This window comes from Exophiala aquamarina (assembly GCF_000709125.1).
Source record: "Exophiala aquamarina CBS 119918 chromosome Unknown aczIA-supercont1.1, whole genome shotgun sequence".
NCBI lineage: Eukaryota > Fungi > Ascomycota > Eurotiomycetes > Chaetothyriales > Herpotrichiellaceae > Exophiala > Exophiala aquamarina.
In genome coordinates this window covers 4,897,648-4,914,082 of record NW_013550587.1, presented here as the reverse complement: position 1 = coordinate 4,914,082, position 16,435 = coordinate 4,897,648, and the positions used below count along the sequence as shown (strand labels likewise).

Genomic DNA, 16,435 nt, shown 5'->3' with positions numbered 1-16,435 from the left:
CCGTTCACAAATGCGTGTCCCTTCCTTCCGTCCATTTCTCCTCCAGCTCAGATTTCATAGTAATAATCCTCATCCAGACCTTCTCTGCTCGGTATTTGCGGTCCATCTATACCATCCATTCCTTCGACGATGCCTTCTTCATCGTTGAAGCGGACGTTCAGTAATCGCACCTTCAGCCCATAGTCACTGATCATGTTGATCAATCGGTTGGTCTCAGCAGTAATCGGTTGTTGGTCCAGAAGCATGAGAAGACCATCTAGCCATTCCGAGGCAGATCCATGACTTTGAGGTTGAAACGTGAGTAGTACTGATTCTTTGTTCGTACTTCGAGCAGATGATGTCTTGGATGAAGTTCGTGAATGTCCATCCCGCCTGTCTCGCGACTTTGGCACATATCCATGAATGGTAATCTTGTTCGTTGTGAACTTGTCATGGGTCAGCTCCTTGAGCGTCGAGTCCGAGCTAATCGATGAGCGATCATTAGCCGTAACATTCGACACCACCGAGGAGACAATTGAGAGATCTATCTTGTCTCTCAGACTTGGTATAGACGGTGAAGTCTCTTCCTTCTCGTCGAAATCACCCCAATGGAGATACCTCCGATTCTCCGAGAGTCGAAGGAAGCGATAGCGGGTCGGTGCGCTTTGCAAAAGCGTATTCTCTGTAACCGCTCCACCAGACTCCTGATCGGCATATGTAAAGCCAGTGGGAAACCAAGCCCCGGCGAGGAGACACCGAATCCTTTGCTCCTTGACAAATTGTAAGGCCTCGGTGTTCAACTCCTCCTTGGCTCCATGGAGGTGTTGACCCCAGACGTCCTCGTACGTCAGTTCGAGCAGCTCCATCTGGAGCTCCCTCAATTTGCTGTACTCGAAAGCTGCCAGCTCCTTCTCTATTTCGTCGATACCTTTAGTTCGTTCCGCGCCACCAACCACACTTTCAATCAAGATCCGCACCAGCTCTACGATCTTGACAAAGTCATCCGACTCGGCTCCTGTGGCTTTCCATAGCCTGAAAAAGGCGTGTAGACCCGCGACATGGAGTCGGCTCCAGTGTAACAATAGTGGCTTGAAGACCTTATCAAAATTAGTCCGACTTTCCAGAGCTAGATAGCTCTTGGAGTCCTCAAGTTCCATTTTCTCTACCTCGAAATGCTCGAAGAGAATCGCCGTCATGGTCAAACTTGCTCGTGCCAAAGGACATGCCTTTTGTTCCGGAGAGACAGATTGCTCCAGAAGAATATTTTGAAATTCATCTTGATGCTTGCGCACGTAGTCTGACAAGTCCATCATTCCTAGAAACCCCATATCGGAAAAATCAGGCTCTGGATTCTCAGACGTGAAGCCAATACGTCGCCATTTTTGAGGGTTGTGTCTGGACTTTGGTTCCCCATTTTCATTTTCGCCCTCGGAATGTTTTTCGGGGTTGCTAGAAAGATGAACGGCCTTGATTGTCCGTCGATGTTCAGGTTTGACGAGATCTACTGGAACGTCTCTCCAGCGTTTGAGGAGGATTTTGGTGAGAGCCTGAAACTCCAAGAGTGGATGTGCCAGATCCTGCAATGCGGAGCTTTGCATGAGAACATACACGGCTTTGATGACTCCCAGGTCTTGGATACGCTTGATGAATTTTGGCCATTCAGTTTCATTGTCATTTGTGATCGCGTCTCGCATTAAGGAATTGATCAACTGTAGCGCATTTGCGCACAAGGCGTGATCCGCCGAAGACAATCTTGTAACAAGCATCTCAAGAAACTGTGGGTATAGCGATATGGCCGGTTTCAAGGCTTGGAATCCACCAGCATTGTTCGATTTGTTGTTGATCTGAGATGACCTGTCGGCATGGTATGGTCGGGAGACGATAGATACGAGAATGGCCATTGCGCCTCTGAGGATATTGACCAGGGGTTGACAAACCACCAGTTCTACAACCTATGCGCGCGGGACTATGTTAGTACAGTCATTGACCGTTTGAACGCGTATTTCTGGGTGCCTTGCCTTCTCTACCACCTTGTTGTTGACAGCTTCCCATCCTTGATCAACCTCGAGAAGTCGTGCGAAACTGGCAAGGCTGTATGCCAACGTGTTTCCGCTGGTTTCGAGGATCAAGGTGCGTAGGCGTGGCAGACCACCAGAGATGACGAAGTGCTCAGCGAAAGAGGGATCGTTAATGAGTGACTGCAGCTTGAAGGCTGCCATCTTCCGGGTGGCATCTTCAGGACTTGACAGGCCCGTCAGAAGGTCAGCCAGGTTGGGACTCCGCGAGGGGTTGTTGAGATCCATTCTTGCGACCCTCGAGATGGTTCGAGGGGTGGACGGAGGGTTGTTCAGGGTTGTCGTCGCGCTCAGAGAGTGAATGCGGGTTGGTTTTGCGGCCGCCTCCTCCTCATCGAGCCCGTCGACATTATTCTTGTGTGGAAGAGGACCAGGAGTTGGGATCGGAGAACCTGGCGTGCGGTTACTGCAGCCGGAGCGAGGAGCAAAAGTGTGGACGATATTGCCAGTGGTGGTGTTCAAGGATTGGCTGCGCCGAGTCAAATTCTGGAACAGCCGATTCAAGCCAGGCACAGCTGCTGCCAGCCTGGGTGCCAGGGGCCCAAGGGGTGCTTTATCAGAAGCTTCTGGTGGACGTTTAGGCGGCGCAGCAGGTGCCACTTCCGCAGTCGCAGCTTCAGGCCCATGCCCGGTCAACGGATGATCTAGGCTTCTTCTAGGCGTGGAGACACGAGCGTCGGCATCCCTAGTAGCATTTGTCCTATTCATCTGCCAACTGTCTCGGCCAAGTGAGAATGACGTCAACCATGACTTCCTCTTCGACTTCAATGTTGATATCAAGCCTTGGTGCTGGTCGTCGCTAGGACTGATACTGCTGCGAGGAGTGCTATCACTGCATGAAACCCAGTCCGAGTCATCACCATCATGCTCATGATCATCATCTTGGTGAGATTTTGCCATTAGCGACATTTCGAGGGTCGATTCCCTTTACCAGGTTGCAAAGTCTTGTGAAACATTACGAGCGTCGGAGATGTCTAGGCGGGAGGGAAATGGAACCAGGAGAAAAGTGAAGTTGGGCTAATATTGAATTGCGTTGAATTGAGAGCATATCAGAGTACAGCACTGCACTGCCCAAAGACCGTACCCAGATCATGCAAGTCTCAACGCACATACAATGCACATCGTCCTCTCTGTGTCCTGCGTAACCGGGTCACTGTCTCAGGAACCAAACGGATGTCGACCTCACCCTCAACCTTACATCAATCAACTGGCACTCTTCTTCTTCGTCTCATCCTTCATATCCAGGTTATCTTCGGGGATCTCGGGGTATTTCTCTTGCAGCCAGTCGTAAAGATCATCACTAACATCACCCTGCACCGTGATCTCCTCGCCACCGGCCGCGGTCTTGGTGACACTGCTTCCAGTTGCGAACTTCTTGCCCAATTCTTTGGCCACTTTCTTCAGCTCCAAACCGTGCTCTTCCAACCCGGACACCACCGTCACGTACTTCCGCTTGTTTCGTTCGACTCGCTTGATAAGCACTATCGCTTCTGCCTTTCTCTCGGCTTCGCGTTGCTCGGCGGCGGCTGCCTTGGCTGTCTTCTTCGCTGCATCCTTGTCCGCTCTCTTCTGTGCGTCCACGGACAGCGCCGATAGATTGGCATTCAAGACCTCTATGAGCAGCCGTCAATGAGCATTCCCCTTTCCAAAACAGATGTATTTCTCCGTACCTTCTGAATAGAGTTTTCGATGTAGATCAGGGTGGCTGTTTTCCAGCCATTCTTCACATTTCTTCGCCGTGCCACCGAATTCGCAGTACTAATTTGGGCTTCGCGTCAGAATCGGGAGGAGGGCTCCCCTCAACAGCCAATCGAGTTGTCGTTGACACATCGAGATTTGGGAACCATACCTCAGGAGGAAGGGAGCAGACTAGAGCATAGCAACATCAGCATATCTGCGCATTTGCCATCATCAATGGATGCAAGGTCGCAAACCTCCACAATAGACAACCTGCCTCGGGGCTGGGCCGGTGGGCTCTGCAGCCACCTCCGCTGACATGGCTCTCCGAGCAAATTAGGCTGAAATCGCGCGTGAAACCTCGACTCTCAAGTTACACCCAATGAGTAGGGTAAGCCTCCAACACAGTCTTCCTGCATGTGGCTTTGCTCAAAAATTGTTGGACTCAGAATGGACAGTGTTGCCCGCCCGCAAGCAATGCAGGCATCAAACCGGAAAATGGCACACAACCTATGCCAAGAGCCTGGAAGGAGGGGACCAAGCCACCGTGGGCACGTGGGGCACGATCGGCTGATCTTCGGCTCTTCCCGGTGGCTACATTTTCTCTTTTAAGCCGCTGACTATACGAGTCTCGCAGCTTCATCCCTATCGATGCTTTCACGTGCAAATGCTGGTACTGCTGGCCTACACCAACCGTCCCTAGGCATTGAGTCTTGACCTTCTCAAACAAGAAGTCCAAAAGGTGGAACCGCAATTCCAGGCCTGGTTCGGAGCTTCCTTCCTGGTTGTCTCAACCGTTCTTTGTGGTACTGCTTCGTAACCCATCAGAACTGGGGCCTACCTTGACGCACCTCTGGTGAGCCAGATCCTGCTCCCTTTGCTCTTTGTCCTCCCCGGTAGTCTCCGACATCAGCCAGTGGCGATCCATCAGAATGGCCCTGCATGCTCAAACGATAGCTGATCACATTTCAAAAAATGGAGCCTCTTCCTCGTGTCTGCAAGAACAAGGCTATCCAGAGATTTTAGCTTTTGAGATACAGCAACGCTCTGCGCTGCATTCATCCCCGTGTTCCGGAGGATGGATACGCCACGTTATACAGACCAGGTCGATCAGACTTGGATTGGCTCTCTTTCTCCACCTTGTGCGAACTATCAGCAGTTTAATGTGAATCTCTGAGTCATATCAGGTTTATGGATGTGACATCTGTTTTTCATGCTTGCCTGTCACAGGTCTAGAAAGGAAAAAGGCAGTGTAAGTAAGAAGGATAGACCCACGAGGCGGTCCAGCATGACCTGATTGCCCGCGTCACCCCATTCGGGGCCCTTGTCGCAGCAGCATCTCCCTTTGTTGTCGTTTCCCAACCCCAACCCTCGACCATGCTCGATACGACTGCATTATCGCGCAGGACCTTCTTTTTGGGCGGAGATGTTTACATACATACATACAACTGAGGGGCTCCCAAACCCCCCTTCCTCTAGTCACACATTCGCAAGCATTCTTGATTGACACATCAGTCCAGGCTGGAAACCCCCTTTGACATGTGAAAGTAAGCTGGTCTGGGGCGGAGAACCCCAATCTCCCCCAGTATGCAAGTACCATTCAGGGATCAAGGGTTTACCGGGTAGTGTAACTATCTAACTATCGGAGGATCAGAATAGGCTCAGAAGAGACTTAGAAGAGGAGGCATGAGCAAGCGGGCACCATACACGATGCTGCATGCGGTGCCCTGATGAAAAGTGCCGGTTCTTTGCGGAATAGATAGGAGATGATCTAGACATCTACGAGGACTCTGTCCAAACTCCAAATTGAGAAATATTACCTCGAATGGCGAAAGGGCTAACTTCTGATGCCATAGACTGCATACGCGTTACGAAGCGGTTAGCCGAGGATGATTCTTCTCGCCATCTTTGCCGCAGCCGCATACTTGCTGCATCTGTCAAGGCTCCCTGGTCGACGGTAACCACAGTATTTAGACGTGTACATAGTTTGTGAGCCTTTTTCGGCTGCTCCCCGGTGGGCTTCTCTTCCATATCGCTTGTTACATAGCAGCTAGATAGATTCGGGACATGGACCGTAGGTATATGATTTCTAAGAGCAGCTTAAGAGCAGCTATATCATCTAGAACTCTTCAAGACAGGAAGGAGACAAAGAAAGAAGTAAGGACGAGAATTCACTTGCCTGGGACGGAGGTCGATCTCGGACCCGGGGCTACGCGTGGCGTGCCGTACCTTCGATCGCAAATCTGGAGTTTCCCGGGATGTCGCCGCGCAATCTAGGGCACTGTACACTGTACTCTAGGCCGGCCTTGTTGTCGAAGGCCTATGAGTCGGGCTGGCTGCTCTATGTATGTAATATTACAAACTTACCAGTTTGACATACATGTTGTCAGGCGACAAACTTACAAATATGGCCTGTAGCGACGTCATTACGAGTACTGTACGGGTTTACGGCCCACTAGATCAAACGTCTTGTATGAACGTTTTCCCTCGACCCGAGCATGCGCTACAGCTTGAAGCCGAGCCTCGCCGCCCTTGTCTTTTTGCAAGAAGAGGGCTGTGAGGCACGGTTTAAGATATTGGGTATTGCACGCCTAACAGCAGGCGACCCAGTTCTTTGCGAGTTCCGTGGCACCATGGCGCTCAGAAATACCAAAGTTCGTTAGATAAGGCTCTATTATGCCCTTCCAAATCATGATCGATGAGCCAAGTAGTGAGAACGAAGATCACACAGCCTGGAACATGCCTGTGGAGTGGACGGGGCCCTGGGCGATGGTTAAGGGATATCATCATAAATACGCTGCAAACTTGATGGTCGATGGTCGAAGGCAGGTCTGGTTACACGAAGACACCGTTTATGTGGTCACTTCGTTACTGGTTCCCCGAGTGCACGGGGCTGTCCTCCTTAGCCGCATAGACTATGCCGCACATGAATTCGTACCTGTTGATTTAGTCGACTTAGGCTCACTGGCCACTCCTTACACAGTGCCTCATAGGTAGACGGAAATAAGTGAGGATTTGTCCTATCCACCCCTCGTCAACATTCGGAGTTGATTTCCGGCTGAGCAAAATAAAGTCGAGATATCCCTTGGACGGGTAATGTACGCTTGTCAGCTAATGCTATCCACGGTCATAGGTTTCTAGGCGGCTAGGACATGTCACAGACAGTCTCATAGCCGGGATCACACTCAGGCCCGTTGTCCCTATTATTCGTTCGTAGTCGGATGGGATCGCGACGACCAGGAATAACACCAAGCATGTGAAGATTTTCGAGTGTACAACATTGAGCTAAGCTGTTACCGAAACACGCTAGATAGATATGTACTATTGACTCACTATTGATAGATAACACGTCTGCAGGACCGGCCAAAATCTCCATGGATGATACCCATGGGGTACACTGAGGGATTCCCACAATTCCATGCCCAGGCTGTTAAGGAAAATCCTGGTTGCCACAGGCGCTCCCGATGAGTGGTCTTGTCATCCATGTACAATGATTCACTCGAATGTTTGGCAATCCACAACGACTGTGTTGTATGACTACGAGAATGGGATGGTCGATAATGTGACAGGATGACGAAGATTGTGAGACTCCTGGGTCCCAGCCGTTCTTGTGGATCCCCTTGCAGTGATTGCCGTATCAAGTCAACTGCTAGAACCTGACACTGACCTTCAGCACAAATTAAACAATGTAGGTTTCCTGATATCGTGGTTTCGAGGATGGGTTGGGATTGGCCAGAAGGCTATCTATCAGTACAAGGTTTGTGCGAGAGGGTTTGGTAGGACTTCCGTAAGCACGTTCGCGGGTGGAAAGCACGGGATTCCGATGGCCAGCTCCATTGACTTTCTGACACGAAGGCAGCGTGCCTGAGCTGATTGGCATCTGACGAAAGGATATGAACGAGCGTGCGAGGAGGGAGGGTTTTGGGTGGCGGAAATCGATATGTGGCTCAGGGTTGCCCTGCAGAGTGGGATGAGGACGGGTGGATCAGGGATAGAAATTTCAGCACGTCGGTCGGGGCTGGGTTGTATCGCTTTATCAGAGCGGCCTGTGCAGGAGGTTGAGAGGACCATAATAATAGCAATCTCCAGCATTTATGGTTTGATAGAGCAGCCAGTGGCTTGAGCTGGACGTCAGAGGAAGACGCGTCCCTGTGCCTTTCCCCCCCAGAAGCCGCTGTGAGTCTGAGACCGACAGGTGTGAGGACTCAGGAGTGCTCTTTGCTGAATGATGTGCTAGTAATCAACTTCCTGGGCCTGCTGGCAATGAGGTGTTAGATATCGAAAGGCACCTAATGTGCGAGAGGTAATTTGCCAGCATGTCATATCATGTCACGTCAAAATAACACAAATGTTCAGTGTGGATGTAAAGTTGTGAAGTACAGTCCTGGTGCAATAGCCCTGGTCTGCAACTTCCCTGCACGCGCCGACGTTAGATGGATTAGGCTGCTCTTACGCTCTTACGCTTTTGCCCCTCTACGTTGATGCTGCCGCGATAAGGATCAAAGGGGGTGGGCGTGGGCGTGGGGTGAATCATATAGGACAATGTGTGATAGAGCAAGGGCCAAGTGCAGGCCGCTCCACGGAGAGCTGCATGGCGAGTGAGACGGGCAGAAAATTACGAGCAGCATGTTACTTGCATCTTGGTGGGCATCAGGATTTGGGCTTGCATGAGGTAGGCGTCGCAAGCTGGCCGAATGAAAATGTCTGTACGAGGACTTCCGTACGGGGAATTATTCATGATTGTGGCTTTCTTGATGCTGTGCTGATAAGTGTGTGGCTCATTTGGTTTCAGGGTTTTGGGTGCAGTGGTGTCCAAGGTGCCACTTCGGTGGTTTTCCTCCTTGGAATCATGCTGTTGAGCAGGTTTTGTTTGGGCAGTGCGTAGTTCCGGCTTTCGACTCTATCGAGCTATTTAATGGTGTTGATAGGTGATGCTCGGGATGAGCTTACCGAGTCCTCCGTACGGGCACGGAGCACTGTATGTAATAAAATAAGAGTAAGCGAACGTGCTGGTAGGCAGATCCTTGCGTCTAAAGTAGGGGCGAGAAGGGGGTGGACACCAACGTTAGAGGGGGCGCCGGCGCCCAGTGATGCCTGCAGCAGCCCGCAGGCTGCCCACAAACGCCCTTGGGCCTGGAAAGGGCTCCCCGCAATCGACGAGCTTCGCCAAAAAAGTCGCCATAGCACGCCATGAGATCCTGACGCCCACCTGCAAGGTTGGCTGCAGCCAGGACGACGAAACAGAAAAAAGTCCTTGGACTTGCGGTCTGACACGGATAGCAAAGACACATTTCCGTAGGAGCAACAGCAACCTTGGGTGTCAGACTGAAACATTCCCAAGGGCGACTTCCTGGTCCCTGAGGCAATTCTCTTTTGCCTTTCGGACAGTTGCTCGCTGATATTCAGACGCTGCTAATCTCAGTTCTCCATCCTGAGCAGAAGTCCCCAGTGTTAAATCACTCGTGTCCCTGGGCCTTCGCGTCCTCATCCATGTTTTATTATCATTGAGCCAATTGCACTGGGTTGCAGTGTTGCGCAGCTCGGGCTCTGATTACACGTCAACTCGTAATGTCGCCTTACAAGCTTCTTCATTATCCCGCTTCGCTTCGTTGAAACATCCATCCAGTGCTCCATGCTCACCAATGATAGTTGGTTAGCTGAGTGTGTTTGGGCCAGACTTTCTGTACGACTGGACGGTTCTACTATTCCTCGATCAGATATTCTATCCTCTAGTGTATCTTTGCGACTGCCACTAGGGCCCTAGGGAGGGCAGGTATCTCTTTACCCGCATCCGTCGCGTGAAGCCCAGCACGGGCGGCACGACGCACCGCCTGGGGACCCTGGGAAGCGTCTGTGCAGTCTGGAGCTTCCCTGCTTTCGTGCTTTGATGAAGTATTGAATTGCCATCTGCACAGCCGTTCGGCAGGCGGCTCCTGGTGGTGGCCCGCTGGTTTCCCTGTTCCCTGTTCCCTGTTCCCAGAGGCCCCTAGCCTCCCTAGCCTCCCTAGCCTCCCCGTCTCATACCCTCTGGATTTTTTCTCGCCTTTGCTTTTCGCCTTTTCGCGTTATTCCTGGGTTTTCCTAGGTTAGTGTCAGTGTTTGTTAGCCCGTGCTGGCCCTAGCGTGTCCCTCTGTCCTTGATTCCTCGTCCTCAGGTCCTCCGCCATGGGCTCGGCAGCCTTCATCCCCCCACTGTCCCTGTGATCCAGCCAGGTCACCGCCTCCACTCGCCCACTCGCCCACAAAAGCATCAAACCGCAAACCACACAATCCCTCCTACAAACCCGCCATCCTTTTGATAGTCTCGACTCTTTGACTCTTGAGCAATACCAACACCAGATGTGCACGACCCACGACCCACGACCCACGACCCATGCTTGCTCGATCCTCGATCTCTTCTTTTTTACCTACTCATCCTGCAGATCATCGTCAATCACTCAGGTCATATTATATCCATTGCTAAACTGCACACTGCTCTACCGACCTGCACACTTGCTTGCAATACCTCCTACTGTAACTCCCATTTTCAGCCATGCTCCTCTAGCCAAAAGCTATATGAGCGATATCTAGTAGAACCACTAAGCCAGAACGGATTGGTGAATTTAAACCGACTTTGGCTGAAACAATCTCAATCCACCGAGTCTATCATCCCAGGCTATCCTCAAACATCATTGTTGCATTTCGGTTGCATACTTCAACAGCTACTCGAATGCCACTTCCCTCTCCATTATAACACCCTCACTCCTCCAAACCATATCTCTCATGAGTTGCGGCTCATGACGACCATTCTTCAGGCTCCTCATGCCGGAGCCTCACATTTCCAACCCAGTCCTATACAATCATCGTCATATCCCGACCTTACCACTCTCAATAGCTCACTATCCTTTGAACAATCTCATACCAACAAGCAGGCATACTCACCGCACTATGCCACAGTTTACCCGGACTCGGCCCCTTCAACCGCACCTTCTTCGCCTCAACTGACATATTCTAACTATTCAAGACGGGATTCCTATGCCTCGACACCTGCAAGCAGCTTATCACTCGATCAGAGAGATATAATGGACGATGATGGCATGGCATTCCCAGCCTTTGAGTCATCCGGGGATGCTTATAAACCCATTGAGCCTACCCCTCAGCAATTACCTGTTCAAGAGGACGATGCTGTACAAGTGTCGAATACTCCAACGGAAAATGGACAGGCTCCTACTCGGTCAACCCAGGACGATCAAGCCGTGGAAGTGGAACCTACAAGGCATGTCGACTACCTTTCTCACGAGTGGAAAGAAGAAGACATCTGGCGCTCCTGGAGTTATGTTGTTCACCGAAGGGGGAATCTGGCCAATGGCACACGCCTTGAAAATGCATCATGGAGGTCGTGGGTGAAAGCCAAGAACCAGTTAAAAACCGTATCTCCAGAGGCTTTGAACTGGCTCAAGGATTGTGATGTTACTTGGTTGTATGGCCCGTTACAGACCAACACCAGTACAACTATGTCAACCACCAACACATCCCCGCCACCAAGCCGAATATCACACTCATCGTCATTTATTTCCAAGAAGCCCATTTTGAAGAAGAAATCAGCGTCGGCGGTCATCTTGGAGAGGTCAAGGTCCCAGCATTCTCTCTTGCAAAGAGCCAGCGACATCATAAGGATTCAGCAATCTAGTCCCGCACACGGCCGACCTATTCTGAGAAGGGGACACTCGGAATTTGCCCTACCTCGATACGCTGACAGCTCCGTGGCAAATACCCCTGCGGAGCAAGATGCGAGTGCATCTTCCGGAGCACATTCGTCCTTTACGTTTCCTGACGTGCCCACACCGTCGGAATGCAAACATGTTCTCTTCGATGAAGAGGTGAGACAGGTTCAGGCAATTGACTCTGAAGACGATGACAAGATCGAGGAAGATGCAGCTATCTTTGACGAAGAGGAAGACGATGACGGTGGATTGATGATGGCCCCTGCTGCTAAACCGGGCCGGGGTAGCGGACGAGCAACACCACGTGGAAGCTTCAGCATGGAATCGAAAACTATTGTTCCACTACCATCCACCACGCTCAAGTATCGAACTGACACCCCTGAACCTCGGGAACTATCGAATGGCCAGATTGGACTTTGGCCTCATGGACGGAGACTTTCACCCTCGCCTTCACAGGAAACATTGAGGCCGACCCGACCGAGTCAAAACTTTCTGATCGATGACGACCCTGAAGTCGTCGACGAACCCTGGCAGCCCCAGTCTAGCCTAGGAGGCCGATCGCCTTATGATGATGAAGACGAAGACTACGCTCGAAGCTCACACATGAGGCGGACCGAATCTGGCATGTTTATGCCATACGAAGATAGCGAGGAAGAAGCCATCATGAACAACACACTATTCGGGCAGGCCATGTACGCTGTCAATACGTTCAAGGATATTGCACACGTTGTATGGAACGTTGGCTGGAATCGCAAATGAAGCTAATGGCCGATTGGATGATGTCGGGGCAAGTTATCCCGGCTTTACGATTTATTGATCCGTCAAAAGCATAGCAATGGCGTTTGGGTAATTTGGCAGCATTGTTTTTGAAACAAACAATTCGTCTTCAGGGAGGCTGTTTGCTATTTGACCAGGCGGGCTTTACAGGACAACGATGACTTCAAAGGGGGCATGGGACAGAGGGCGACAACAACGAACGCTCTCCTGGATAACAACAGTCACGGTCCCGATATAGACAAAACCTGTACATAAGATGAAAGGAGTCAAGGTCCCGATCACTCGACGCGCAGCAACATGGGATGACGGCGGCCTACAATAGAAGGCGTTTACGGAAGAAAGGCAATGAATACTTGGTTGTCTGATATCAGTGCTCCGTACCCAGTGCCCAAATGGCAAACTCCCCTAGGATGAAACCGGGAAGACCCAAGCATCAACGGGCAAATGGTGACATGGTACAGGGCCGTCTGGGAGCGGACAAACCCGTATTTCTCCGCATACTTTCCACGATCCCTAGCCTGAGGGGTAGGAGGAACCAGGAAACCTGCCTGACTTTGCTACAGCTGATAACGAGCACAGTACCGAGGGCTTGCCTTCGGTTATGTCAAGTAAAGCAAGATACCTAGGCTGAGACTGAGGCTGCTAGATGAACACGCGTTTTGCAGCCGGTGACGTTCCTGAGAATCAGTTACCTCATCCCGTCAACTTGGCTGGACAGAAGTGACATAACTACATCTCAAGAATGCACATCAATGACAGGGATTATGACCCCTAGGTACTATGGCATTGGCAACTCGGTTCTGATCTGCTAAGAATTCTCCCGATCACCGTACCAGCCTGCGGGGTTCCAAAAGGTTCAGGTGACTTGTCTCACTGGTTACGTCTTTCGCCTCCGTTGTTGATCTGCCTGGACCCGTAATGTTTGAAGAAGAACATGGCATGGCCCACCGACCAATGCTAGAGAAGTCTCGTACGTAAAACATCAGGAATGCTTGCCTTTTTGTGTTTTCAACCTGGCCTTGGATGCATTGTTACGAAGTTACGGTGTCGTTGACTCTTGCGAGTAATCATGGACCTGGCTGAAACTAGTTTGACTTTCGGGGAGATGTCATCTCTTCTCTTCTGGCCTTGTATCTCTCCAATTATGGCCTGGTAGGACCGTAGCACTGGAATCCATATCCGACAATGTAATGCTGGTAAAATGAAGAAGAGGCGTATCACGGAGATCTTTACTTTCAGCGACCTCCAAAGTCTACGCCTCACTCCTCTTCTCGAGTTTCTTTCTCCCGTCATTCTCTCGTCGCTGGCAGCCGAGAGAGCCTGCTAATTCATGCTCCATCCTCGGACCCAATTCAGGTTTCTAATAGTAATAACCACAGGCTAGGACACTCAATCTTCTTCGCCACAGTTCCCTTTCGGGCGTCGCGCCACTGCCAGTGCCAGGTGGTTCGTTCATTCATGCACATGTTACTTGGCCTCCATTTGCCTGAACCGGTACCATAAGGCATCGCGCGAGGCACTATATACCTACTGGAACAATTCCGGCGTTTTCGGGGAGTCGTCCGACTACCTCTATAACCACTCACTCAAGCCATCGGACTTGCTTCGGCGGGAAGGACGAAGGGGGAGACTCCCTCGTCGTTTGATGCCAGCAGGTGAGTGGGAGCAACGAAGAAAGGCGACTTGACCGACCGAACGACCAAACGACCGATAATAGTTGTCTCTCCTTCCTCCCCTTGGCCACCTTGTGGTCGCGGTTGCGGGTTGTGTGTTCTGCCGACGGATCCATCGTTTTGATACTCTTTGTCAGTGCTGCCGGCGTGCGAACGAGGAACGCATGACCTGGTATGTACGCACCCGGGTAGGCATTTGTCACAAGCATCTATCTCTCTACACGACCTGCCCAAGGCAAGTGCCATGGCAGGCACGCCGCCCCGGCCATCACCCAGACTCTGTGAAGCCACGACAGGACATGACAGCAGGAGCCGCACGCGAATGAACGTCCTCTTCCCTTTGCCCCGAGGGCCCCGTCCCGTTTCTACTCCGGGGACATGGAATGGTCACTTGCTTTTGCCGACATCAAGAGCCCGAACGCAGTATGGAGCGGGAAAGCGTGGTCGCTGCCGTCACCCAGACAGAACGTAGTCCTTTGACATGAATACCCCGGGATCCTACGTAGGTAGATATCGTATCGTATCGCATTTTGTGACACTGGTGGCGACGACTTCCACAGGGCCATTCGAATCCTAGGTACTTAGGAAACATATCTCTCTCAGTCTCAAGCTATCAGTATATCATTCCCATTCTCGCGCCGCGTCTCGTCCGAATCTCGTAACCCCTACCGAAGGTAAGAAGAGGGGGAGAATTAAAGGTAAGCAGGTAGCTCAACTAACTGCTGCTGTAATTATGCTACAGTACGAGAGATTCTAGGGAAATGAGCGACGGCACTGTTTCACTGTCTGCCAGGTCACCTCACCCCCTTCTACTTTCCGTCGACGTATGTGGTCCAGTGGATTCGCTGAGGAATGTGTGGAGCTTTAAGCCAGCCGTACCACGGAATGCTCGACGCTCGTTGGCGTTATGCTACCTTGTACCGACAGCCTGAAGAATGCGTCTATGCCATCGGGCCAAATATCTCGGGCAGACTCTATTCAGATGAGGTCACATTGTTATTACTGCTACCACATTCCCTTTAAGTTTTGCAGTTTGTGGAATGGGACTTTCTTGGTTGGAACGACCCTTTTCTATTTGGTTGATAGATATCCGGAACTAATAACCAGCTTCAGCAAACGAGATTATATCGCCTTTTCGCTTTCCGCCCCCAGACTGGACGAGATGTCCCAAAAATATACAGCAAGGTCGCCAGCACTCAGAAATGATTTGTTCTTGTGGTTATTTTCCCAACCCTTCATGCTATGGTAATATTATATTTCTCAAAGTCAACCCTCTTGTCATCCAGTCGCGCAACATATAAACCATGACAGCTTTTCTTGCTCCCCAAACTCATGCTTGTGTATTGAGAAGAGGACCATTTGTGCAGAGAAGTGAATGGTGGGGGCCGTGGTGGTTCAGGAGAAGGAAAGAACTAAGTACATACACAGACAGCTGCGGCGAAAGAGCCACAAGCCCAGGCACAGGCCGAAAGTGATTGTGTCAAATATAATAGTTCTCCAATTGAGAACACATTACTTACCCAGCACCTTTTGGATCGTGGGTCTCATTGGCGAAGCTGGGAGGATGAATATACCGCGAATCTCCCTTTTACATGACTGCAGCGACCACACCAATAGCCATGGCTACGAGACCACCCTGGACTCTCATGACACCGGCGCCACTGGAAGGAGCGGAGGTGGTCTGGGAAGCAGCAGAAGCCGAGGTGGAAGTTGTTCTCGTGCTGGAAGAGCCAGATGTGGTGGTGGCAGATTGAGTGCTGGAGCTGCTCTCGTCGGTGGTGGTCGCAGAGGAAGTGTCAGTAGAGTCGGTCGCAGAGCCGGTGGTGGATGCAGTGCTAGAACCACTGACGGTGCTGCCGGTGACTGATGCGGTTGATGCAGATCCAGTGGCAGTGCCTGTTGCGCCGATGATGCCAAAGTTGGGAGAGAAGTTTATGTTGCTTGGGTCTGTGTCGTCAATGATCTCAATGGTATACTGGAACGAGTTCACATCGGCAGCATCTGGGATTTGAAGTGTGGCACTTCCAACGGACGCAGGAATTCCGGCTATGATTTGACCAGGTCAGATTGTGGAAAATAGGCGCTGGCGGAGGTCTAAACTTACATGCTAGGATAATGCCGCTATCAGGAGTGATGGGATCTTGGACGAGCTTGATGGTGACGGTGCCATCTGATGGGTTGGTCCAGTCAATAACCAAAGGTTGGCCGGCAGTGACTTGGAGAGTGCTTGAACCCTCAGGGATACTGATGGCATTGTTCTGCTGTGCAGTGGCAACAGCTGCGAGGAGGGCAGTAGCGACGGCGTAGAGGAAACGCATCTTGACTGAGGCGGTTGCTTGGAAAAAAAGTGCAGAGCGAGCGAGGAAGAAGTCAACAAAGACGAAAAGAGGGTCGTGGAACCGGGTAGACCGTCAAGAAATAATTATAAGGTTGTATAAATGATTGTGGGAACGAAAGATGATGTTGTCCAAGTGACAGCAGATGGCAAATAAATCCTCGGTCAGGAGGGAGGTGAGGAAGACGGGCTGAAGAAAAGGACAGGAGTCGCGTT

General features: G+C 51.2%; 4 protein-coding genes across 4 annotated transcripts; 1 reads left to right on the top strand and 3 right to left on the bottom strand.

Moving 5' to 3' along the window:
• Positions 1-47: 47 nt before the first annotated feature.
• Positions 48-2,963, bottom strand: A1O9_01727 (uncharacterized protein; the record flags this gene model as incomplete). Its single annotated transcript, XM_013410885.1, has 2 exons — positions 48-1,931; positions 2,007-2,963. The coding sequence occupies 2 exons, from the start codon at positions 2,961-2,963 to the stop codon at positions 48-50; spliced, it is 2,841 nt and encodes a 946-aa protein (XP_013266339.1).
• Positions 2,964-3,257: 294 nt separating this feature from the next.
• A1O9_01726 (uncharacterized protein) lies at positions 3,258-4,052 on the bottom strand (the record flags this gene model as incomplete). The annotated part of the gene is made up of 4 exons (XM_013410884.1): positions 3,258-3,667; positions 3,725-3,812; positions 3,904-3,923; positions 3,989-4,052. The coding sequence occupies 4 exons, from the start codon at positions 4,050-4,052 to the stop codon at positions 3,258-3,260; spliced, it is 582 nt and encodes a 193-aa protein (XP_013266338.1).
• A 6,755-nt stretch (positions 4,053-10,807) lies between these two features.
• A1O9_01725 (uncharacterized protein) lies at positions 10,808-12,193 on the top strand (the record flags this gene model as incomplete). Its single annotated transcript, XM_013410883.1, has 1 exon — positions 10,808-12,193. One exon carries the CDS (start codon positions 10,808-10,810, stop codon positions 12,191-12,193), a length of 1,386 nt encoding a protein of 461 aa, XP_013266337.1.
• Positions 12,194-15,472: 3,279 nt separating this feature from the next.
• Positions 15,473-16,202, bottom strand: A1O9_01724 (uncharacterized protein; the record flags this gene model as incomplete). Its single annotated transcript, XM_013410882.1, has 2 exons — positions 15,473-15,930; positions 15,989-16,202. The coding sequence occupies 2 exons, from the start codon at positions 16,200-16,202 to the stop codon at positions 15,473-15,475; spliced, it is 672 nt and encodes a 223-aa protein (XP_013266336.1).
• Between the last annotated feature and the right edge of the window lie 233 nt (positions 16,203-16,435).